The following is a 21,236-nucleotide window of genomic DNA, read 5'->3' on the forward strand; positions in this document are numbered from 1 at the left end:
GTGAACAATCCCAGCAAACATATCTATGTGGAAAAGCAAAGCTTTTGTTGCTTCCTCAAAGAGAAAGCTTTACACAAGGCGAGAGATGAAAAGTAACCTTGGCTGAGGAAGAATTTCCATCTCTGCAACCTGCTTAGCTTTTGTTCCAGAAAAGGGAGAAATCTGAGAGTTACCCTAAAGGGGCATGGCTAACCAGCAGGGACCAGCTCCAGCAGGACTTGTGTCTACTTGGATGTCTGGGGTTCTTGTGCCTGGACTTAATGAGCCATGAAAGGGGAAGGACTCCTACTATGAACTGCCTTGCCAGGAACCCCTCAGAATACTCTAATCTGGAAAATAAAACAGGCCTGGCAGGAGGTGCCAACTGAGAGCAAAATCCAGTCCCAGCAAGGCAGAGAAAATGTACCCACATGACTTGGAGATTACTCAGGGAAAATGACATGTGGGTTAGTTATTAGAACTTCACTCAGGATTGCCCAACCTCCTTCAGCTTGACTGTGAGGTGGTGCAACCCAGCATCACTGTATAAATACAGTCACACTCCAGCCTCAGAACACTTCTGTCGGCTCAGCTTCTGAAGAGTCTCTGGTTCTGTCTGCACTCTGAGCCTAGGGTCTGTGGCCACCATGAAGACTCACTGCTTTCTGCTACTGATGTTCTGCTTCCTCTTCTTCCAGATTGCTCCAGGTAAGCCTCGGGATCTGCTGGATGACTTCTAAGTCATCTCTAAGGAGAGCTGAGGGGAATTACCTCCTATTCCTGAGCGACAGGCAGCAGGAGAGCATCCTGAAAGCAATCAGCAGCCTTCAGGGTCTGCGCGGTGTCTCCTGGGCAGAATAGCAACGGGGCTGGCTGGCAGAGATGCAGGGCTGGTGAAGAGCAGTTCCCAGCATCTCCAAGCCCCAGCATTGCCCTGGCCATGGAGGACCATCCTGTGTTGGAAGGAATTCTGCTTCACCTGCAGGAAGGATCCTCACACCAGGAGGCCAGCTTCCTATGCAAAGAGAGGCACCCACACCCTCACCCTGGGTCACTGGGTGGGGCCTCCCCAGGTGCCCTTTGGCAGGACAGGTGCCACCACCCCTCCCAACAGGCCAGCTCAGAGAGGACATGAACTAAGCAATTATGCAGGCAGTCAGGGGACCATAAGTGACCTTCTACCTTCCCTGGGACATCTAGATACATGCTCCAGTCAGTCAGCAAGAGTGAGGTGTTCCAGTCAGAATAGAGGATGTCAGCTTCTTTGTGCCAAAGCAGTGGTGTCCCAGATGTGGGATAAGGTGTGACCTTGCAGGAGGAATCAAGGACATATTTTCCCAGCTCTGTCACTCACGGTAACCTTAAGCAAGTAACATATTTCTGAGCCTTAGTTTCCTCATTATGTATTATGAGCTGCATAATGAGAGTCCTAAGCAGATATCAGAGCTTGGAAATTCTCTGGAAGACACTAATCCTACTTTTCTCCAGGCTGTGACTTTATCCTACAGATGTGCTGAATTGACTCCAGTTGTGCCTCAGCTCTCCCTGTATACAAAAGCATTCTCAATGCCAAGTTTTTCATTGAGCTGGTTGAGACTCATTAGGGAAGCAGACAAATTAACAATTTTTAATAATTAGGCAATAACAGAGCCTGCCAGGCAAGACAGCACGTGCTGTTTGATTTTAGTCCTGTTTGGTTTGTATGTGCGAATATGTTTTTGTTCACTAAGAACAGTCCAAACTCAAAAGTTTTAAAGCAGCTTTTCCAGCGTAGAGTTCTTATTTCCATCTATAACATATAAGTGTGACGACGAGCAGCCCATTCAAATAAGCCAGTGTCCAGAGGGTGAGCAGGACCAGCTTCACTTCCTTAACTTTTATTATCAGATTGAAGCTGACACCAGGGAGCACATGTGTCAGGGTCACTTAGAGACTCTGGCGAGGCTGCTCTACTCTGTGCTTTTAGGTCACATAAGTCCTGTTAGTCAATATCTGAATTCTCCATCTCACCTTCTAGAAAGAGCAAAGAGCAGAGAGCCCACTCACAGCCAGGGAGACTCTGAGCCCCTGAGGTCCCAAGGTCAAATCACTAGCACTTTGGAGCCACTGCTGTCCTGCAATGTTCCAATTGGACCCCAGGGAGGGACACTGCTTAGGATGAACAATTTCCTCTAGAATTTATGTCCTGGCCTGAGCTTACATGTCAGGAGCAGGAGGAAGAACCTACTCCACATATATCTTCTGCATTAAACACAGGTTCCCGACCATTTCTCCTGCACCTTTGCATATGCTCTGCCTCACTTTTTTGTCATGGGTTTTTGTTTGTTTGTTTTGTTTTGTTTTGTTTTTCTTGGAGGGGGAGGTTTCTGGTTTGCTTTTTAAAAATTTAAGGTGTAGATGACAAATATAAATTGCATACATTTTTGGTACACAGAATGACGTTCTTGTTGTACAAACATTAGTAAAATAAGTTAGATCAAGCCAGTTAAAGTATCCATCACTTGACGTATTTTTTGTTGGGATTCTTGTCATGATTCCTGCTGTTGCTCCATCCTCACTGTCTGAAGGCCAGCCCTGCCTGCTAGCTAGACACTAACTGCTATTGCCTAGAAGGTGGTGCCTGCCTGGCCTGGTCTGTGGCTGCCCTGTTTCCTACAGGACACAATTCTACTCCCTTTTCTGGAAGAATCCTGAGCTGGCCTGGACATTTCACACCTGGCAAAACCCAGGCCTGTGGAATCTCATAGATGTGACCTTCTAGGTGTAGGGCTGCCCACTTTCTTCTCCTGGGAATGGTGCTTCTGTGAACAGAGAATGAGAAGAATATGATGAGGCCACTGTCGAGGTCTTTGGAAATCCAGGGCTCTCAAGGCTGTCCATGCACTGGCTGAGAAAATACTTATGAACAACTGAAGGCAAGAATTGTCCTGGGTTGGGGAAAGAGCCAGGAAAACACAGGCCCTCAGTCTTGGGACCTTCCTCTCTAAAATCAGAGCTTAATATGAAAAACTGATAGCAATTAAATACAAAACTACGGCTAGGTTGTGACAGGCTGTGGAACACAGCTGCCAAGAGAACTGTCACAGGAGCTGACCTGAACTAGAGGCAAAAAGAAAGGCTTTTATGAGGAGGCTGGGCTGATAGGAGAAATAGTGGTTTTGATGTGTATAGTGATTATAAAACATAATTCATTTTCAACAATTAAGAGTCAAGGTATGTCACATAAAATTTAGATTTTGATGTTCTTTTGAAAACACAGGTTTGGCAGCATTACACAGTGAGCTGCACCAGAACAGGGGCTACTTCTCTAGACAGGGACCCCCCCACCCCAGGTCACCACAGTTCCTCATTCCCTATGGCCTTCCCTCAGCCCATTGGGCACACAGCCCAGGTACATGTGGCTGCTTAGGGCACTGAATGTGCAGCTCGGGATAAAGTGCGTTTGTGATAGGTGAGAAGGCAGGTGGTTGGAAAGGCAGCATGTGTGAAAGCCCAGAGTCACAGAAGAATAAACGTTATCACCCTTATTTCCATGTAATCCTTACAAAGCCCCCGTGAGGAGCAAAGAATCGTTATCCTGAATCACATGATTGGTGGTCAGTGGCTCAAGGGATCGAACCTGGCCTTCAGCTCCCATGTTGCCTCAGAGGGACTCTTGAGATTCATGGTGTGGCTGGTTCTAAAGGAGGCAGCATGGAAGTGGAGGGAATCCATGCATGTCTGGGGCCAGATCAACTGAGGTTTGCAGGGCAGGGCTCACATCTGGAGTTAAGGAGCTCAAAAGGTTGTAACTGGGACATGAAGAAAAAGGAAAAGGGTTCTTCAAAGACCAGTTGATCTGGATGCTGGTTTTTCCAAGGGGCTGATGACAGGCCAGCCAGAGGTTAACAAGAGTGGTGTCATAGCAGCCTCTGAGCCTTCTCCCATCAGCAAAGTCATCTCAATTACCTCTGTATTGTCCCTGTGCACCAGCCCTGGAGGGCAAAAAATCAACTGAGCCCACAGAAGCTGGCATTATTGGCTCTACCACCTCCTCCTGCTTTCCCTGAAGGCTCCACCCACACTGCTGCCAGGCTAAGCCCAGTTCCTACCTTGAACATAAGGTATAGGCAAATGATTCCAAACTCCAATATCCTCTGGCCCTCCCAGGCCCACACCTGAGGATCTCACCAATTGCCCTAATTCCTTCTATCTCTTTAACCTCTAGCAACAGTTCCCAGGAACCCACCTACCGTGACAGGCAGGCTAGCCTCAGACACCAGGCTAGAATGGGCACTTGGTTATCAGGATTTGGGGGTGGGTTTCTCCCAAAAGCACCAATCAGGACAAAGCCTTAAGAACACTTTATAGCTGAGATGCAGCTCTAAGATGGTCATTGTCCTCAATCTCCAAATAACCCTGCCACAGAGTCTGCTGTGATGCCTACCCCATACATAATTACATACTCAGAGGAGTTGACATTCACATGACAGCCAGCAATGACAGGGACACACATCCAGCTCCGACCCCCACCTTGCATTCTTCCTCATACTCCCCCAAGACCAGCGTTGTCTCCTGTCACACATTCCACCTCAAGAATCTTCTAGGCAGAAAGTACACTGCAGATTCCAGAAAGTTAACCAGAGGGAATACTGAGAACTGGTGGCCAGCTCCAGTTTCTTGCTGAATGTGGGGCTTCATGGGCTACCTGAATTCAGGAGAGACCCTGCTTCTTTTGACATTTCCAAATTAGCTTGGAAATCTGTTTGGCAGGAGTGGCCTGTTGATTTCTTCCCCAGATAGCGTCAACACATTCATAGAAATGACCCCTGATCCTCTCAGTCCCCAGATAATTGCCTTAACATCAACAACCCACAATGAAGTGCCATCATCCTTTATTTTAATACCCACAATGTGAGAGCCTGCTTGCTCCTGGGACCTTCCCAAGACACTGACCACTAACCACCTTGTCCTAACCAGAGGAAAGTGCTTTCGATAACTTACCAATGTACAGAAGGTTCTGAAAAGCTATGTCCTGCCCTATCTCCTCAGTCTCTCTCCATGTCAAACCCATTTATTTATCACCAGAGGTTTGAAGCCTATAGAGACTGTGGGGAAAATCCAGGTTGTACCCTTGTGTTTAGCTTTCTCCTTCCTAGTCTCAAGTTGGCTGCTCTGTGTGCCCCACAACCCTGATCTCTCTACAGATATATGTTTTAATGCCAAGTCTGCCCAAAGGTCAGGGTGAAAGAAATGGGAGTGTTTGGGCCTGATTTCTTCCAAACCATGGTCCTTTTTGCAATTTATTTCATCTCAGGCTGGTAGTCCTTTCCTGCAAGAATTTTATGTTTTAGTCAACAGTTCTCCAGTTTCCCTCCATAATGTTTTTCCAGAACTTCACATTTACCAGTAATTGCATCAAACAAAGCCAACCTTAGCAACCCACAGGGGAGGCTCTGGTTGTTCTGTTTAAAGCAGAACAACCGAGGTCCAGAAGTTCTGTAACCAACAGCCTGATATATGCGTGTTCCTTCTCAGCGTCTCACCCTCCCTGCTGTCAGTCTCAAAAGGCCTCCTTAAGAAATTTTATCTTCATAGATCTTTTACATAAAGTCTAAAGATCCTCCTCTGTGTTTTTCATTCTTTTTCTTTTCTTTCTTATTTTTTGGAGGTAGTGGGGTTTGAACTCAGGGCCTCACAGGCACTCTACCAGGTGAGCCACGCCCCCAGCTCCTCCTCTGTATTTAACATATCTTCTTCATCATAGTCGTTTTACTTGTTTTTTCCTTAAGGCAGCGGCTGACTGGTGCTAGGTCCCATTTGTCTCAGTGGCATGAAAGTCCTTGTCGATTCTTCCTTGTGCAGATTTACTTTCTGATGATACCCTGAAACCAAGCCTGCCCTGTGCTCATTGCTACAGACTTGCTTTCTTCTGTCTCCTGTTTTCCATGGTGACCCATTGGCACACATTTCCTGTCCATTTCCTGCCACGTCATGACAACTGCCCTCCATTCAGCCAACACCTAGTGTTACACTTGAGAAGAGCAGTTGTTGCTGTTGCACCTAGACAAGATTACTGGCAATCCAGCCATATCTGACCTAATAAGTGCATTTGAAGGAGTCAGTCTTTTAGCCCCAAGCATAGAAACCTGCACAATCCTGCTTTCCCTCCATGCCCAAACCCCATTTACCACCTCATCCTTTATTCTTGGGCACAAGAGAGTTCTCTATGATCTACATTCTCATTTTCATGGAGCTCCAGAGTTCTCCAAATAATATGGAGTTTGAATTTCTCAGTCCAGCTTAAGTGAAGACCAGGCAAAAAGCACCAAGTTCAGAGAAAGCATTAGTATCTAGGAGAAAGGAACTGTGAGTTACCCACAGAGCTCATGTGTGCACTGGACAGAAGTGGAGCCATGGAGTGATGACAAAGGAGGCAGGAGCTATACACGCCCTGAGAGGTCCTCAGTTCTGGGAACAGGAAAAAGACTTAGACAACTTACTTAATTACTGTAAGGCAAGCATCCCGTCACAACAATGCAGGTCCTGAAATACGACTTTGCAGCCCCGAGAAGCTTCCTCTAGCTGCCAAGTCACACATCCCTCTCCCCTACGGTAACCACTCACTTGACATTGTGGTAATAGCTTCCTGTATTTCTTATATTTTTCCTATATGAATATTCATGTTGAATAGCAGGGCTTGGTTTAAGCATGTGTTTGTTTTTGCCAAGACAGGCCTATATTCTTGATTTTATTTTCTGAAAGGGGCATTGCCGAGTCATAGAATATGCAGATATTCAATTTTAAAAGCTAATACCAAACTGCTTATACTCATTTATATTACCACAATCAGTGAATGACAGTTTTTTACTCCGTATCCTGCTCAACACTTAATAATGTGAATTCATTTTAAATTTTATCCATATGGTGTACTGTAGTGCTATGTAATTCTAATTTCAATTTGCACTCCCCTGATGAGTAAAAACCTGGACACTTCTGCATGTGAAGTTACAAGCCACTTGGACATCTTTTGTGAAATGCTGTTTGTCTTTTGCCCATATTTTCTATCAGATTATGTCTTTGCTTATTGATTTGTAACTGCCCTTTGCCAGGTATGGGCATTACAAAGCCTGCTGTCTTAATTACTTACTGTCTTAATAGAAACCTTTATTAGTAATTTTTATTTTTATGCAGTTAAAGATGTCTTTTCTTTTGGGGTTAGTGTCAACCGTATTTTTTTTATCAAGTCTTTCTTTACATGAAAAACATGAAGACAGACTCTAGTATTACTTTCTAAAACCTTATTGGTTTTCCTTTTACATTAAGGCTTATGATGCACCTGGCAATGGTTTTCAGTCGTGTGTGTGTGTGTGTGTGTGTGTGTGATGAACAAAGAGTCAGTTGTCTTTCCAGTATGGATGCCCAGTTATCCCAGAAGTGAGAAACAATTTCCCCACTGCTTTGCTGGCTCACTGCTATCCCATGTCAATTCCCCATACATACCTGGATCTCTTTCTACCTTTGTCTGTCTGACCTTTGTCATCACCACACTGCCTTAATTGCAGGGCTCTATAATTAGTCTTCACACCAGTAAAGCAAGTCCTCCCACCTTCTTCTCCTAGACTATCTTGGAATCTGTGGCCCTTTGAGTTTCCAAATAGATTTTACAATCAGCTTGTCAAGTTTCACTAAGTGAAACTCAAGATTTTTATGGGTTATAGATTAATTTTGGGGAAATAGCATTTATAAATAATTATCATATAATTAAACATAGAATTTTCACTTGTTTAAGTCTTCTTTAATTTATATTGTTTATGTGAGTAAAGAGAAATAATACATATTTTCTTAGGTTCATAACTAGGTACCTGATACTTCATGCTTTTATTTTAATATCATTTTTGCTACCAGTTCCTATTACACAACTAAATTGATTTTTTTAACATATTGATCTTATATATAACAAACTTGCCAAACTAGTTTACTTAATCCTTTTTCATCTGTGTACAATTATGATGTCTGCAAATACTAACAATTATAATTTTTCCTTTCCCACATTCATACCTTTTGGGGATGTGTGTGTGCATGTGTGTGTGTATTTTCTTAACTTTGCATTCCCCTGGAATACAATGTTAAATAAAAATGATCATAGCCATTATTCTAATTTAGTTGCCAGTTACTAATGGAAAGGTTTTAAATTCTGATCAATCAGAGCACAATTGGTTGTAGGTTTTGTAGGTATTCTTCGCCAGTCAAAGGAAGTTCACGCCAGTGCATAAATTTGCTAGGAATTTCATCATGAATCAGTGTTGAATTTTTTCAAAAATCTTTTCTGACTCTATTAAGATGATAAGATTTTCTTCCTTATATTTAAGAGCATTACTGATTTTTTGTAATGTTAAATGAAGCCAATATTTGAGTACTAAAGTGAACCTGGTTTTCTTCTGTTTGGTAATACTTTATTTAGAAACTACCTTTCTGTTGATCAATGTTGACCTTTAACTTTGTTTCTTTACTTTCATCTCTATCTTGTCAGATACTGTTACTATCACAGTGCTGACATGAAAATGAGAGTCTGGGCGTCACTCCTTTGCAATTCCACTGAAGAGCATGCATACTTTGATACTTTCTTACTTCTTTATGGCGTGTATAGGATTTCCTGATGGTGCTGGCTTGGTCCAGAGGTTTAATGAAGAACTTTGGTGAATACAGGACTATCCAGATTTGCAAGCTCTCATTGTGTTTATTTTAGTAAGTTGTGATTTTTCTATTTAACTAAAAATGTCAAGTTTGTCATTAAATTGATAATTTATTTTTTTCTGTAAGTAGGGTGTGAGAACTCTGCTTTCATTCCTTACTTCTTCCAAATCTTGACCCAGAAATTCTTTAATTCTCTGACCCTACAAGGGGTGTGTGTGTGTTCTGGAAGTTTAGACTGTTCTTGGTGCTATTACTGGAAGCCAAAGACTGAAGTGCCACAAACGTCAGCAGGCCCTGTTTCCAGTTGAACATCATTACTGCTGTGAGGAAAACCGCACCCCTCACCTCTAAAGTAAGATATGTGCAGTCAAATCCGGCACTTGGCAGACAAATGTCATGAGCAATGTCAAGGACGCACTTGGTGACGAGCCACTAGGTAGACTGTTCTCACAAGAAAGAACCTCATATTCTAGATGGAAAGGTTCTCCAATGTGGTCTCTAAACTAACAGCTTCAATGTCACCTGGGTTCTTGTTTGAAACACAAATTATCAGCCTCTACCCAGACATAGAGACTCAGAAACTCAGGATGGGGGAGGATTATGTTTCAACAAGTGTTCCAGAAGATTTAGATATATTCTAAACTTTAAAGATCGGAGATCCACACTTCTAAGTTCTTTCCTGCACATCAAGTTCATCTGAGTTTCTTTTTAACAAAAATGTATAGACCATCCCAAACAAATAAATCAACATTTCAACAGCATCTCACATAATTCAGATGTGCACAAAGGGAGAAGAACCATGGTACTAGACCAAGATGTCTCAATCTTGGTGCAGCCAACATTTTGGCACAGATAACGCTCTGTGATTGGGCTGTCCTGTGCCCAGGAGCATCCCTGGAATCTACCTCTAGATACCTGAAATAGCTCTGCCAAGCTATGACAACCAAACATTGACAATGTCCAGTCACCACAAAAACCTACAGTTCTAGGCTTCATCAGCTGATGACACAAATTGATAGGGTCCTTTAGCCCATTCCTAATTCCCTTGGTTGGCGCTGGAAGAGGAATGGAGTAAGAAGAGTGAGGGTGTTGTAACTCTCTTAATAAAGAACCACAAATTGTATCCTCAAGTTTCTAACTAACCAAATAGTAAGGCAAATCATAATCCCTCACTCCAAAGTATGGAACATATTTACACCAAGGTGAAGACCAACTTTTCTACAAAAGTTGTCTAAGAAGCCAAACCCTCTTCCTGGGAGTCATTCATGTGTCAGAAACATGAATTTCATAACTCAGCAGAACACAGTTTTGTTGTGATGGAATAATAGACAACTCATTCAATCTCTTTCTGGGCCTCAGTTGCCCTGTCTATGAGTTAGAGAAAAATAATGCATTCCTTGGAGGACTAAGTATAATTATAAATGTATCAGTCACCCACAAAAGGGAGAAGAACAGCCTTAGAATGGAAGAAACAGGTCGAATCGCGCAATCTAGTTTGAGAACCTGGGGCTCAGACAGGCCACATCATAGATCACTTCTAGTGCACAGAATGTGACTAAGGTACTTAGCACTAAATTCATTACTATTTATTTGATGTACTTAAAATATGAGATTATTGAAACCCATAAAAATTAGTTCTTGTTTTTAATTAGCCTATCTATTATCCTGTCTTATCTCACTTTCACTCCTCCTTTTCTCTTTCACAACCCTTCTCCTTTCATATCCTCTTTTTCCCCTATGTTCTACAAGTGAGAGAAAGCATGATATTAATTTTTCTCAGTTAATTCACTTAACATGATCATCTCTACTTGTATCCATTACCCTGCAAATGACATAATTTCATTTATCTTTGCAACATTGTGTGTGTGTGTGTATGTATATATATTCCAAATTTTCTTTATCCACTCATCTGCTGATGGGCACTTAGGCTGATTCAATTACTTGGCTATTGTGAATAGTGGCAGGATAAACATGGATATACAGGTATTTCTATTTTTGTGTGATACTGGGGTTTGAACTCAGGGCTTTGCACTGTCTAGGCAGGTGTTCTCCCACTTGAGCTAAATCTCCAGTCCCCCAGGTATCTCTATTGGATTTCTTTGGTTATATGTCTAGGAGTGGTATAGGTGAATCATCCATAGTTCTATTTTTAACTTTTTTAGGAACCTTTACACTGATTTCTATAGTGGCTGCACAAATTTACACTCCCACCAACAGTGTGTAAGTCTCCCTTTTCTCCATATCCTTGTCAAAATTTTTTTATTTTTTATTTTCTTTATAATAAACATTCTGACTGGGGTGAGGTAGAATATCATTGTAGTTTTGATTTGTATTTCCTTAATGACTAAAGCAGTAAAGAATTTTTCAGGTATTTATTGGCTATTGAAACTTCTTCATTTGAAAAGTGTCTATTTAGTTTCTTAGCTGATTTGTTGATTGAATTTTTTGTTCCTTTTTGCTATATGAATTTCTTATATATTTTGGGTATTTATCCCTTATCAGATGAATAACTGGCAAAGATGTTCTTCCATCCAATGGACTGTCTTTTCACTCTTTTAATTGTTTCCTTTGCTATGTAGAAGCTTTTTAATTTGATGCAATCCCATTTGTTAATTCTTGCTCTTATTTCCTGAGTTATTTGAGTCCTATTCAGAAAGTAAGCTCTTGCCTATGTCTCTATCTAAAGAGTTTCCCCTATGCTTTCCTCTAGTAATCTCAAAGTTTCAGGTCTTACAATAAATTCTTTACTGAATCTGGAGTCAATTTTTATACAGGATAAGAGATAAGGATCATAGTCTTCTATGTAGTTATTCAATTATCCCAGCATTACTTGTTAAAGTGACTTTTTTTTCCAATGTATATTTTGGCATCTCTATTAATCAAACTTTTCATCACTGTGGCAATATAACTGACATAAGGGAAGAAGGACTTATTTAGGTTCACAGTTTCAAAAGTTTCAATCTATCATGGTGGGAAGAGTGTGGTAGAGAAGAGCCCTCACACCATGGCAGCCAGAAAGCAGAGAAGGAAAATGCTACCACTGGACCCTTTTATTCCTTCTATTTCATTTGGGCACCCAGCCGATGGGTGGGTCTGCCCCCTTAATATTCTCTGGTAATGCCCCCACAGATACAACTAGAGGTGTGTTTTACTAATTTTCTAGATAATTCTCAACCAAACCAAGTTCACAATCAAAATTAATGATCACAAGTGCACCTCTTGTCAACTTGACACACACACATCTCCTTAAAACATAACATTCTGCCCCTGGTCCCAAACTGTCGTGTCCATCTTCTAATCCAAATCATCCAGTCCATCTCCAAGAGTCCCCAAAGTCTTAACAGTTCCAACAGTTTTCAAAAGTTCAGTCTCTTCTGAGACCCAAGGTAATATAAAATGGCTCAGAGTGAACATTCTCATTCAAAAAGGAAAGAATAGGAGACTAGCAAGTAAGATATTTGTCCAAAGCAAGACTGCAACCTAAAAGGTCAAATATTAACTCTTATGGCTCGCTGTCCAGCATCTGGGATGTGTGATGGCATGGTCTGGGCCCCACAGTGCTTGGGCAGCCCTGCATCTATGGTCTTGCCAGTTACAGTCCACGTAGCCTCTCTGGGGTTGGCTCCACTCATTATCAGCAGCTTTCTTTAGCAGACTTTTCAAGTTGCTGGCACTAGCAAACATGTAAGCCCTGAGTTCAAACCCCAGTACCACCAAACACAAATAAACAAAAAATCAAGCTCCTAGCATCTCTAGCCTCCTGTGGTGTCTTTAGCTTCACACTCACACCTCCAGGCATTGCCTCCTCAGGGGCTTACATAGGGTTCCTGATCCTGGCTTTGCAGGACTTCCTTTGACATCTGGGTACAAGATTCCAGGGTCCTGTAACTCTTGCATTCCTGTACTTGCAAAACCAGCAACGACACCAAGGTATGCTGCCAACTCATGCAAAAGCCAGTCCCCCTTAGACTATGGCTATAATGGCCTCTGAGCTCCGGGTGGGCTGAACCTGGGGGAAATCTTCCATAGGTGAACTTATAGGAGCGGGATACCCCAGAGGCACTGTCTTCTCAAGGGAAGGTCATTCAAATTAGTTTTCTCTTTCATGCCATTGAGTCTGCCATGGGCGAGGTCTGACCAATTCCTAACATGCCCTCAAGGCATCTTTCTTATTAACCTGACGGGAAGCACTTGGCTTCTTTTTAAGAGTGCTGCTAATCTCTTCAGAAACCATGTTTTCCTTACCCCAACTTTACACAAGCTCTTTGAAAAAAAATTGCAAATTTTCAAGTCTTTCCATTCAATTTTTTTATCATACTTCTCCCTGTAAACGTGGCAGAAAGCAGCCGTAATAACCATGCCACAGCCTGAACTAGACTGCCTTGAAGTTTCCTCCGTTAGATTAATTAGTCTGTCACCTTTACACTCAGCCTCCCGCAAGGTTTTGGGACAGGGACAAAATGTAGACAAGCTCTTTGCCAGAGTATAACATGGATGGCCTCTGACCCAATTTCTGATACAGTCCTGTTCCCTTCTGAGGGAACCTGTGAGCACAGGCTTTACTGTTCACTTTCCTAGGGCCATTCTGAGTTCCCACCAGAACCACCCATTAATCTCTGTTTACAGCATTCATGTCTCCATCTCCAGACTCCTCCTGCACACCAATGCAAGGGCTTAGCAACCACACGTTCAGGTAAAGTCACAGCCACATCCCCACTTCTCTGGCGCTAATTTTCATGTCTGTGACAAAATACCTGATATAAACAACTCAAGAGACGAAAGATTTATTTTGGTTCACAGTTTTTGAGGTTTCAGTGCACTGTGGTGAAAAGGGCATGGCAAAGCAAAGCAGTTCACATCATAGCAGCCAGGAAGCATAGAGAGCCTTTGTCCTTTTTCTCCTTTTATTCCATCCAGGCCACTATCCTATAAGGTGGTACCAACTACCTTTAGGGAGGGTCTTTCCCCTTAGTGAATTCTCTGGAAATGCTCTCACAGGCTCATTCAGAGGCATGCTGTAGTCACTTCTCACTGCAATCAATCTGACAATCTCAAACATCTCAGTTCCTTTGTCAAGAATCAGGTGGCAGTTGTTGTGTGGGTTATTTCTGCATCTTCTTTTCTAATTCATTGTTCTTCATGTCTGTTTTAATGCCAGCACCATGATGTTTTTGTTACTGTAGCTGTGCAGTATAATTTGAAGTCAGATATTTTGATACCTCTAGCATTGCTCTTTTTTGCTCAGGATTGCTTTAGCTATTCAGAGACTTCTGTGTTCCACATGAAATTTAGGATTTTTTTTTCTCTATTTTGTGAATAATCCCATTTGAATTTTGATAGGGAATGCATTGAATCTGTAGATCACATTTAATAATATGCCCATATTGGTAATATTAATTCTGCCAGACTATGAAGATAGCTAGGGGTCAATCTTCTAGCATCTTCTTCAGTTTCTGTCTTCAGTGCTTCATAGTTTTCATGGTAGAGGTCTTAACATCTCTGGTTCACTTCATGCCTAAGAATTTTTATTTGAGGCTATTGTGAATGGGGCTATTTTCTTAGCTTCTATTTTCAGTGAACTCATTATTGGTATATTTAAAAAGCTACTGATTTTTGTACTGATTTTGTATCATGCTACTTTAATGAAAGTGTTTATCAGAATTTAGGGTCCTCTGGTGGAGTCTTTAGAATCTTCTAAGTATATGTTATCTACAAACAGGAGCAATTTGACCTCTTCATTTCCTACTCATATCTGATTTTTTCTTTCTCTAGTGTTATTGATCTAACTAAGATTTTAAGCACTGTACTGAATGAGAACGGTGAGAGTGGATACTGTTGTCTCATTACCAATTTTAGAGGAAATGCTTTTAGCTTTTCCCCATTCGGTAAAACATTGGCTGTCAGTTTGCCATATATGTTATGTTGAGGTGTGATACTTCAATTCTTTATTTCTTTAGGGCTTTTATCATAAAGAGATGCTGAATGTTGTCAAAGGCTTTTTCTGCATCTATTGAGATGATAGTGCGATTTTTGACCTTTTTTTATGTGCCTTATTACATATATATGCATACATTCTTGCATCCCTGGAATGAAAACAACTTGATCATGGTGTATGATCTTTTTAGTGTGTTGTTTAATTCAGTTTGAAAGTATTTTCTTGAGAATTTTTGCATCTATGTTCATCAAGGAATTTGGTCTATAGTGTTTTTTGTATCCTTAAGTGATTTTTGGAATCAGGTTAATACTGGCTTTGTAGAATGAGTTAGGGTTCCTGTCTGTTTTATAAAATAGAGAGAGAAAGAGAGAGAGAGAGAGAGAGAGAGAGAGAGAGAGATTGTTCATATTCATATTCTCTTGGTTCGATTTTAGTAGATCATATATATCTAGGAATTTATTCATTTCTTCTAGATTTTCCAATTTATTGGAGTATAGCTTTTCTAAATATTACTAATAGTCCTCTGAATTTCAGGGGTATCTATTGTGACAACCCTTTTTATCTCTAATTTTATTGACTTTGATCATCTATTTCTTTCCTTTAGTTAGTTAGGCTAAGTGTTTGTCTATCTTGTTTATTTATTCAAAGAAGCAACTCATTGCTCCATTGATTCTATGTGTTGCTGTTTTGTTTTCTATCCCATTAATTTCAGCTCTGATCTTTATGATTTCTTTCTTTAACTAATTTGAGATTTAATTTGTGCTCCATTTTCTAAGACTTTGAGATGCACCATTAGTTATTTATTTGAGATCTCTCAGCTTCTTCTTCTACATCAAGGATTCTTAGGTTTGGTCTCTTAATTGTGTCTCAGAGTTCATAAAGTTGTGGTCATGTTAGAATTTTTTCTTCATTGTTATTTGAATGTAATAATTGAATGCTTGTCTACACTCCCTGTTGTTCTTTCTTTCTCTTGCTGTAGTCTGTCGGCGATGCTTTTCACTGAGTTTTTATTTGATTTATTAAATTTTTCAGTTCCAAGATTACTATTTGGTTTTGTCAGAACCTCTCTTTGCTAAGCCCCTCAGCCCTGTTGCTGACTTTTACAACTGGTTCTTGAATTGAATTATTTTTATTTTATTAACCTAATTGAATCCTCTTTGATGTCATCTATCATTTTTAAAAGTAGAATTTTGAATTCTTTGTCTGGCACTTCAATATCTTTGCATTTGGTTATCAAAAAGTTATAAGCTTTTAGAGGAGTCTTATTGCTTTGATTTTTTCATATTTCTTGCATACTTTTGAGCTATGGTTTATACATCTGTTTAGATAGATACTTCTTCCATTTTTATATAGATGTCTTTTTAGTTTGCAGCAATTTCTTGAAGTCTTAATCTTCAATACACTCAAATGAGAGAATGCAAACTGCAGAAATACCAACAACAATTAAAAACAATCAAGATACTTAAATATAGTTGAAAATATAACAAAACTTCAATCACAATAAAGACAGAAAAGAAAGGAACTAGGATAGGTATAGGATACATGGAGAATTTAAAAATCAGTAAAAGTATTAATATTTAATAACAAAAAGAAGGCAGAATGTGGAAAGAAAAAAAGAAGCAAAATAGGAAAGAGAGGAAGAGTGTATGGGGTGGAGATATGAGAAATAATTTGAGAGAAAACACAATAAAACAAATACAGAGCATGACAAAACAATTTTTTAAAATGAGCCAATATTTCTGTCTCGCTGAAGTGATGGAGGATGAGATGCTTCACCTATAGTTTTGCACTTTACTTCATATGGGGGAGGAAAGGTATTGGGTCATTTTCACTCTGGAGTCCAAACAGGTTAGACCAGAAATGGATGTCTCTGGCTAAGCCCCACCCTGCTTTCCCCATTAAGGCCGCTGCTGGGCTGAATCCCTACAGTGTTCTCTGTATGCAGGTCCAGACATGCTGCAAGTGTAAGAGCCCCCTCAAGCCATTCCCACCGTCTGAGCCTGACCACTCCTCAGGGATTGGGTGCCCCTACACCAATGGCACTCTGCCAGTGCCTGTGTGGGAAATGCCCAAGCACTGGCTGCATTTCCACCAAAAATCACTGGGGCCCTGAGAGTATAGCAAATAGTCAAACCAAAACAATCTGTGTTGGAGTGGCGTCACCCAGGCACTGCACGCCCTGGGAATACTGTACTATTCCAGACTCCAACTCAAATTCACAGACAACCGTGCTCACTCACATTCCCCAGAAGTTAATTCTTGGGGCATACCATGACTAATAAATGAGCACTGTGTTGAAGTACAACTAGAATTAAGATGTAGATCAGGAGACTTCTATTCTGGTCCTGATTTTGCCTTGATGGCTATAAGCCCTACAGACACCCAGAGACCAAGAAACCTAATTTTCTTTATCTGGAAGAGGATCAAGGAGAAATGGAATTGGTTGAGTCGCTGGGTCTCTTCTGTTTACTCAGAGCCAGAAAAGAGAAGGAATAACAATTTGATAATTAAGAAAACAAAAAAGGAGGATGCATAAATGTTCATGATTTCTAAGCATATAAGAAATTTTAGCTCCCTTATCTTCCCAGTTAAAAATAATCACTTGGAAGGATTCGATTGTGCACTAAGATTCCTCTAGGTATCCTTCCTGCCCAGAGATCCTTCCACGAAAGGAAAAAGAAATCTGGAAGTAGAAAATTCTGGAGAGACTTGCTGATTATTATTCCACTTGAGGTCAATATTGCAATGAGACCATTAACACTTAGGGCACCAATAGGAAATAGTATGGCATGCAATAAGAAAATAGCTGCAGATCAAAGACTGCTTTGTGATCCACTGAGTGGTCTTGGCTTCAATGCTTCTGGACATCTCTCCCTTCTTTTTCATCTCCATGGCAGCACAGTGCCCTTGAACTGTCTGTGGTGGTGGGAATGGTCTACATGTGTCCTGTTCAATAACCATGAGACATCTATGGCTATGGAGCACTGGCAAGGGGGCTGGTGAAATTTCTAAGTGGAAATTGTCTTGTCTAGCTAGTGGCCACTATATTGGACAGCACAACTCTTCAGTGAACAAAACAAAAGCAATGAAGCCTTTTTTGCTTTTGGTTGGAGATACATCTAAGGTGTTTTGTGTATACTCAAACCTCAAACTTTAGGAAAACTACTGTCAAACTCGAACGCCTCCAGAGGAGAAGGATTGAGAGCATTGAGAGGGTCTAGAAATTAGGCACAGAGAAAAATGAGAAAAGAATTTTTAAAAAGGAAAATAACTAGAAATGGGGTTACTGCTAAAGTAATAATTCAATTTAACTGCAAAAAAAATTCTAAAAAGCAGGCAAAGATTGCATAGATTGAAATTCCTAAGAGGACAATTCTAGTCAGAATGCAAACCACCTTTCCAACACAGACATATGATTTTGGGATGTGCTGTTTCCTAGGTGGGGGTATCCTATAGTATTGGTCTACTAAAACTGCCATAGCAAAATCCCACAGACTAGGGGACTTCCATGTCAGAAATTTATTTCCTCTCAGTTCTGGAGGTCAGGAGTCTGAGAATATGTGGCAGAAGAGTTGGCTTCTCATGAGACCTTTCTCTCTGCCTTGGGGATGGTGCCTTCTCATTGTGTTCTTACTCATTTTTCTTCTGTGAATCTGTGTCACAAACTCTTCTTATAAGGACACCAGTCATACCACATTAGGGCACTCCCTAATGACCTCAGTAACATTAACTATAAAAGCCAGATCTTATTCTGAGGAATATGGGGTTAAGGCTTCAATACAGGAATTTTCAGGGGTCTTGCATCAACCCATAACCACCCACAAATAGAGGCAGACAAAATGATGCTTGACCTAAATAGCCAAATCAATCCCGCATAAAAAGAGCAATGCTGGATGTATCACAATGGCTGACTTCAAATTATACTACCAAGCCATAGTTATTAAAACAGCATGGTACTGGCACAAAATCAGACATGTAGACCAATGGAATAGAATAGAAAGCCCAGAAATAAGCCCACATTGAAACAGCTATTTGATGTTTTACAAAGGATCCAAAACAATATGTTTGAGAAAAGATAGCCTATTCAACAAATGTTGATGGGGAAACTGGATTTCACCTGTAGAAGACTAAAAGTAGACCCCTATCACTCACCCTCTACAAAAATCAATACAGAAAGGATCAAAATTTTAATGTAATATCTGAATCTTTGAAGCTACTACCGGCAATCATAGGGAAATACCTAAAGATATAAGCAAAGGCAATTACTTTCTGAATAAGGGTTCCATTGCTTAGGAAATAAGAGTAAAAATTGACAAATAGGATTATATCAAAGTAAAAAGTTTCTGCAAATCAAATGAAACAGTTACCAAATAAAGAGACAACACACCACAGAATGAGATAAAATCTTTCCCAGTTATTAATCACAGGACAAATATCTAGAATACATAAAGAGCTCAAAAAATTAAACAACAAAATAACTAGTAACTCAGTTAATAAATGGGCAAATGAATTGAATAGACAGTTCTCAAAAGAAAAAATACAAGTAGCCAACAAATACATGAAGAGATGTTCAACGTTCTTATTCATAAAGGAAGTGCAAATAAAAACAAGAGTCCATCTCACCTGAGCCAGAATCAAGAAAAAAACAACAAATGTTGGCAAGGATATGGAGAAAAAAGAACCCTTATACACTTATGTTGGGAATGTAAATTAGTGTGGTCACTGTAGAAGTCAGTATGAAGGTTCCACTTTTTAAAAACTAAAACTATACTGCCATCTGATCCTGGTATACCATTCCTGGGCATATAGCCAAAGGAATTTAAGTCAGCATACAATAGGAACTGTTTACTCCATGCTATTGCAGCACTATTGACAATAGCCAAACTATGGAATTAGCACAACAGAGTTTTATTCAGCAACAAGATTAAATTATGTCATTTTCAAGAAAACAGATGGTACTGGAGATCATTGTGTTGAGAAAGATAAACCAAGCTCAGAAGACAAATAGCACATGTTCTCACTCAAATATTGAATCTAGACCCCTCCTCCAAAAAATAGAACATGATTGTGAAAGGGGCCTGTTTAGGGAGATGAACCAGCAGGATGGGAGAGGGGGAGGAAAGGAGGAAAGGAGCAACGCGATCAAAGTACACTTTAAATATATGTATGTGCATATATGCACGTATCTCTGATGAACATAGCATAATGAAACCTACTAAAAACTTATAAGGGGAGAGGGAGAAGAGTTAAGAAAGAGTAAAAGACAGGAGAGAGACATTGAAGGTGATCTAGCCAATATATAATATAGGCCTATTTGGAATCCCCACAATGAATCCTCCTTGTACAATGAATATATCCTAATAAAAATTAATGAATATAAATAAACAAAAATGAAAGAGTAATTGAGGGGCTGAATTTGATCAAAATATATTATATGCATGTATGGAAATATAACAATTAAACCCTTTTATACAATTAATCTACATTAATAACAATAGCAAAAAATGCCTGAAGCTCACTTACAGGAAGATCACAGGATATGCCTTGGTTCTCTGGTGCATACTGAAGATGTGTCTAGAGGTTCTCTTTTTTTGGGTGCTGGGAACAGAACTCAGGGCCTTGCACTTGCCAGGCAAGTGCTCTTCCACTGAGCTAAATCGAGTTTCTGTGATACTGGACAGGAGGCAGAATAAATGCCAACTGGAGGAAGTAGTGCAATTATCATAGAGTATTGGTGATTGCAGCCTGACAGTAAGGATTATAGGTCTGAACAGAAATTGTAGTGGGAAAATGGTGTGTGTGACTCAGGTCAGAGAAACCAGCATGGAGGCAGGAAAGTTCAGCCTGTGCTCACAGAAGGATGTGAGTTTGGGGGATGGTAGGATGGAGTAGAATCTTTTGAGGGGGAAAGTCTCAGCAGAAGCAAAACCCCACACAGCACCTGCAGCTCATCTTCGAGGAGTGAGCTCTTCTCAAGCCTGATTCCATTAACAACCCCGAAGATCACATGCAAATTCTTTGTAGGAGAAAATCCTCTCATGGGCTTTGCAAAGTTTTATGTCCTGCATTCACCAACTGTCCCCAATCTTTAGCATTACAGCCCTGATTCTGACATGTTCCTCTTCCTTCCATACAGGTGCTGGTCTCACAAGTCTGGGACACAGATCAGATCACTACCTCTGCGTCAAGAATGGAGGATTCTGTCTCTATTCCAGTTGTCCTCTGCACACCAAAGTTGAGGGCACCTGTTACCAGGGGAAGGGCAACTGCTGTAAATGAGTGAGAGTGACTGGGAGAATAAACACAGAAGCCAAGTGAAGGACTTGTACTCATTGTTTTAATAAAGGAAAGCTTATTTTAAGCATATGCTCTTCAGACCAAAATGTGTCTTCTGTCTCAATGTAGAAGAGGTTGAGAAAAATGTGCGACTAGGGTGGAGGACATGGAACAGGGATGGGGCAGTCCACAAGCCTCCCTATTCCAGAAAATGCTGGACAGGGCTTGAATGACATCACTTGCACTTCTTTCCACCAAGCCCACATGTGAGCAAGGCAGAGGTCCATGTGAGATTTGGATACACAACGAGAGCACTGGGCATGGCTGCAGGGCCTCCTGGGGCCTGGCAAGGGCCAATTCCAATACAGGG

The 21,236-nt window shown here is 40.7% G+C and overlaps 1 protein-coding gene across 1 annotated transcript; it reads left to right on the forward strand.

Moving 5' to 3' along the window:
* The first annotated feature begins 528 nt into the window (after window positions 1-528).
* Window positions 529-20,956, forward strand: Defb1 (defensin beta 1). Its single transcript, XM_020187914.2, has 2 exons — window positions 529-687; window positions 20,727-20,956. Exons 1-2 carry the CDS (start codon window positions 627-629, stop codon window positions 20,867-20,869), a joined length of 204 nt encoding a protein of 67 aa, XP_020043503.1. The 5' UTR covers window positions 529-626; the 3' UTR covers window positions 20,870-20,956.
* Window positions 20,957-21,236: the final 280 nt, after the last annotated feature.

Source organism: Castor canadensis, chromosome 14 (assembly GCF_047511655.1).
Source record: "Castor canadensis chromosome 14, mCasCan1.hap1v2, whole genome shotgun sequence".
In the NCBI taxonomy this organism is placed as follows: domain Eukaryota; kingdom Metazoa; phylum Chordata; class Mammalia; order Rodentia; family Castoridae; genus Castor; species Castor canadensis.

Coding starts and splice junctions, on each gene's coding strand:
- Defb1 (XM_020187914.2), top strand. CDS start 627: ATGAAGACTCACTGCTTTCTGCTACTGATGTTCTGCTTCCTCTTCTTC. Junction 688..20,726: donor CTTCTTCCAGATTGCTCCAG/GTAAGCCTCGGG, acceptor CCTTCCATACAG/GTGCTGGTCTCACAAGTCTG.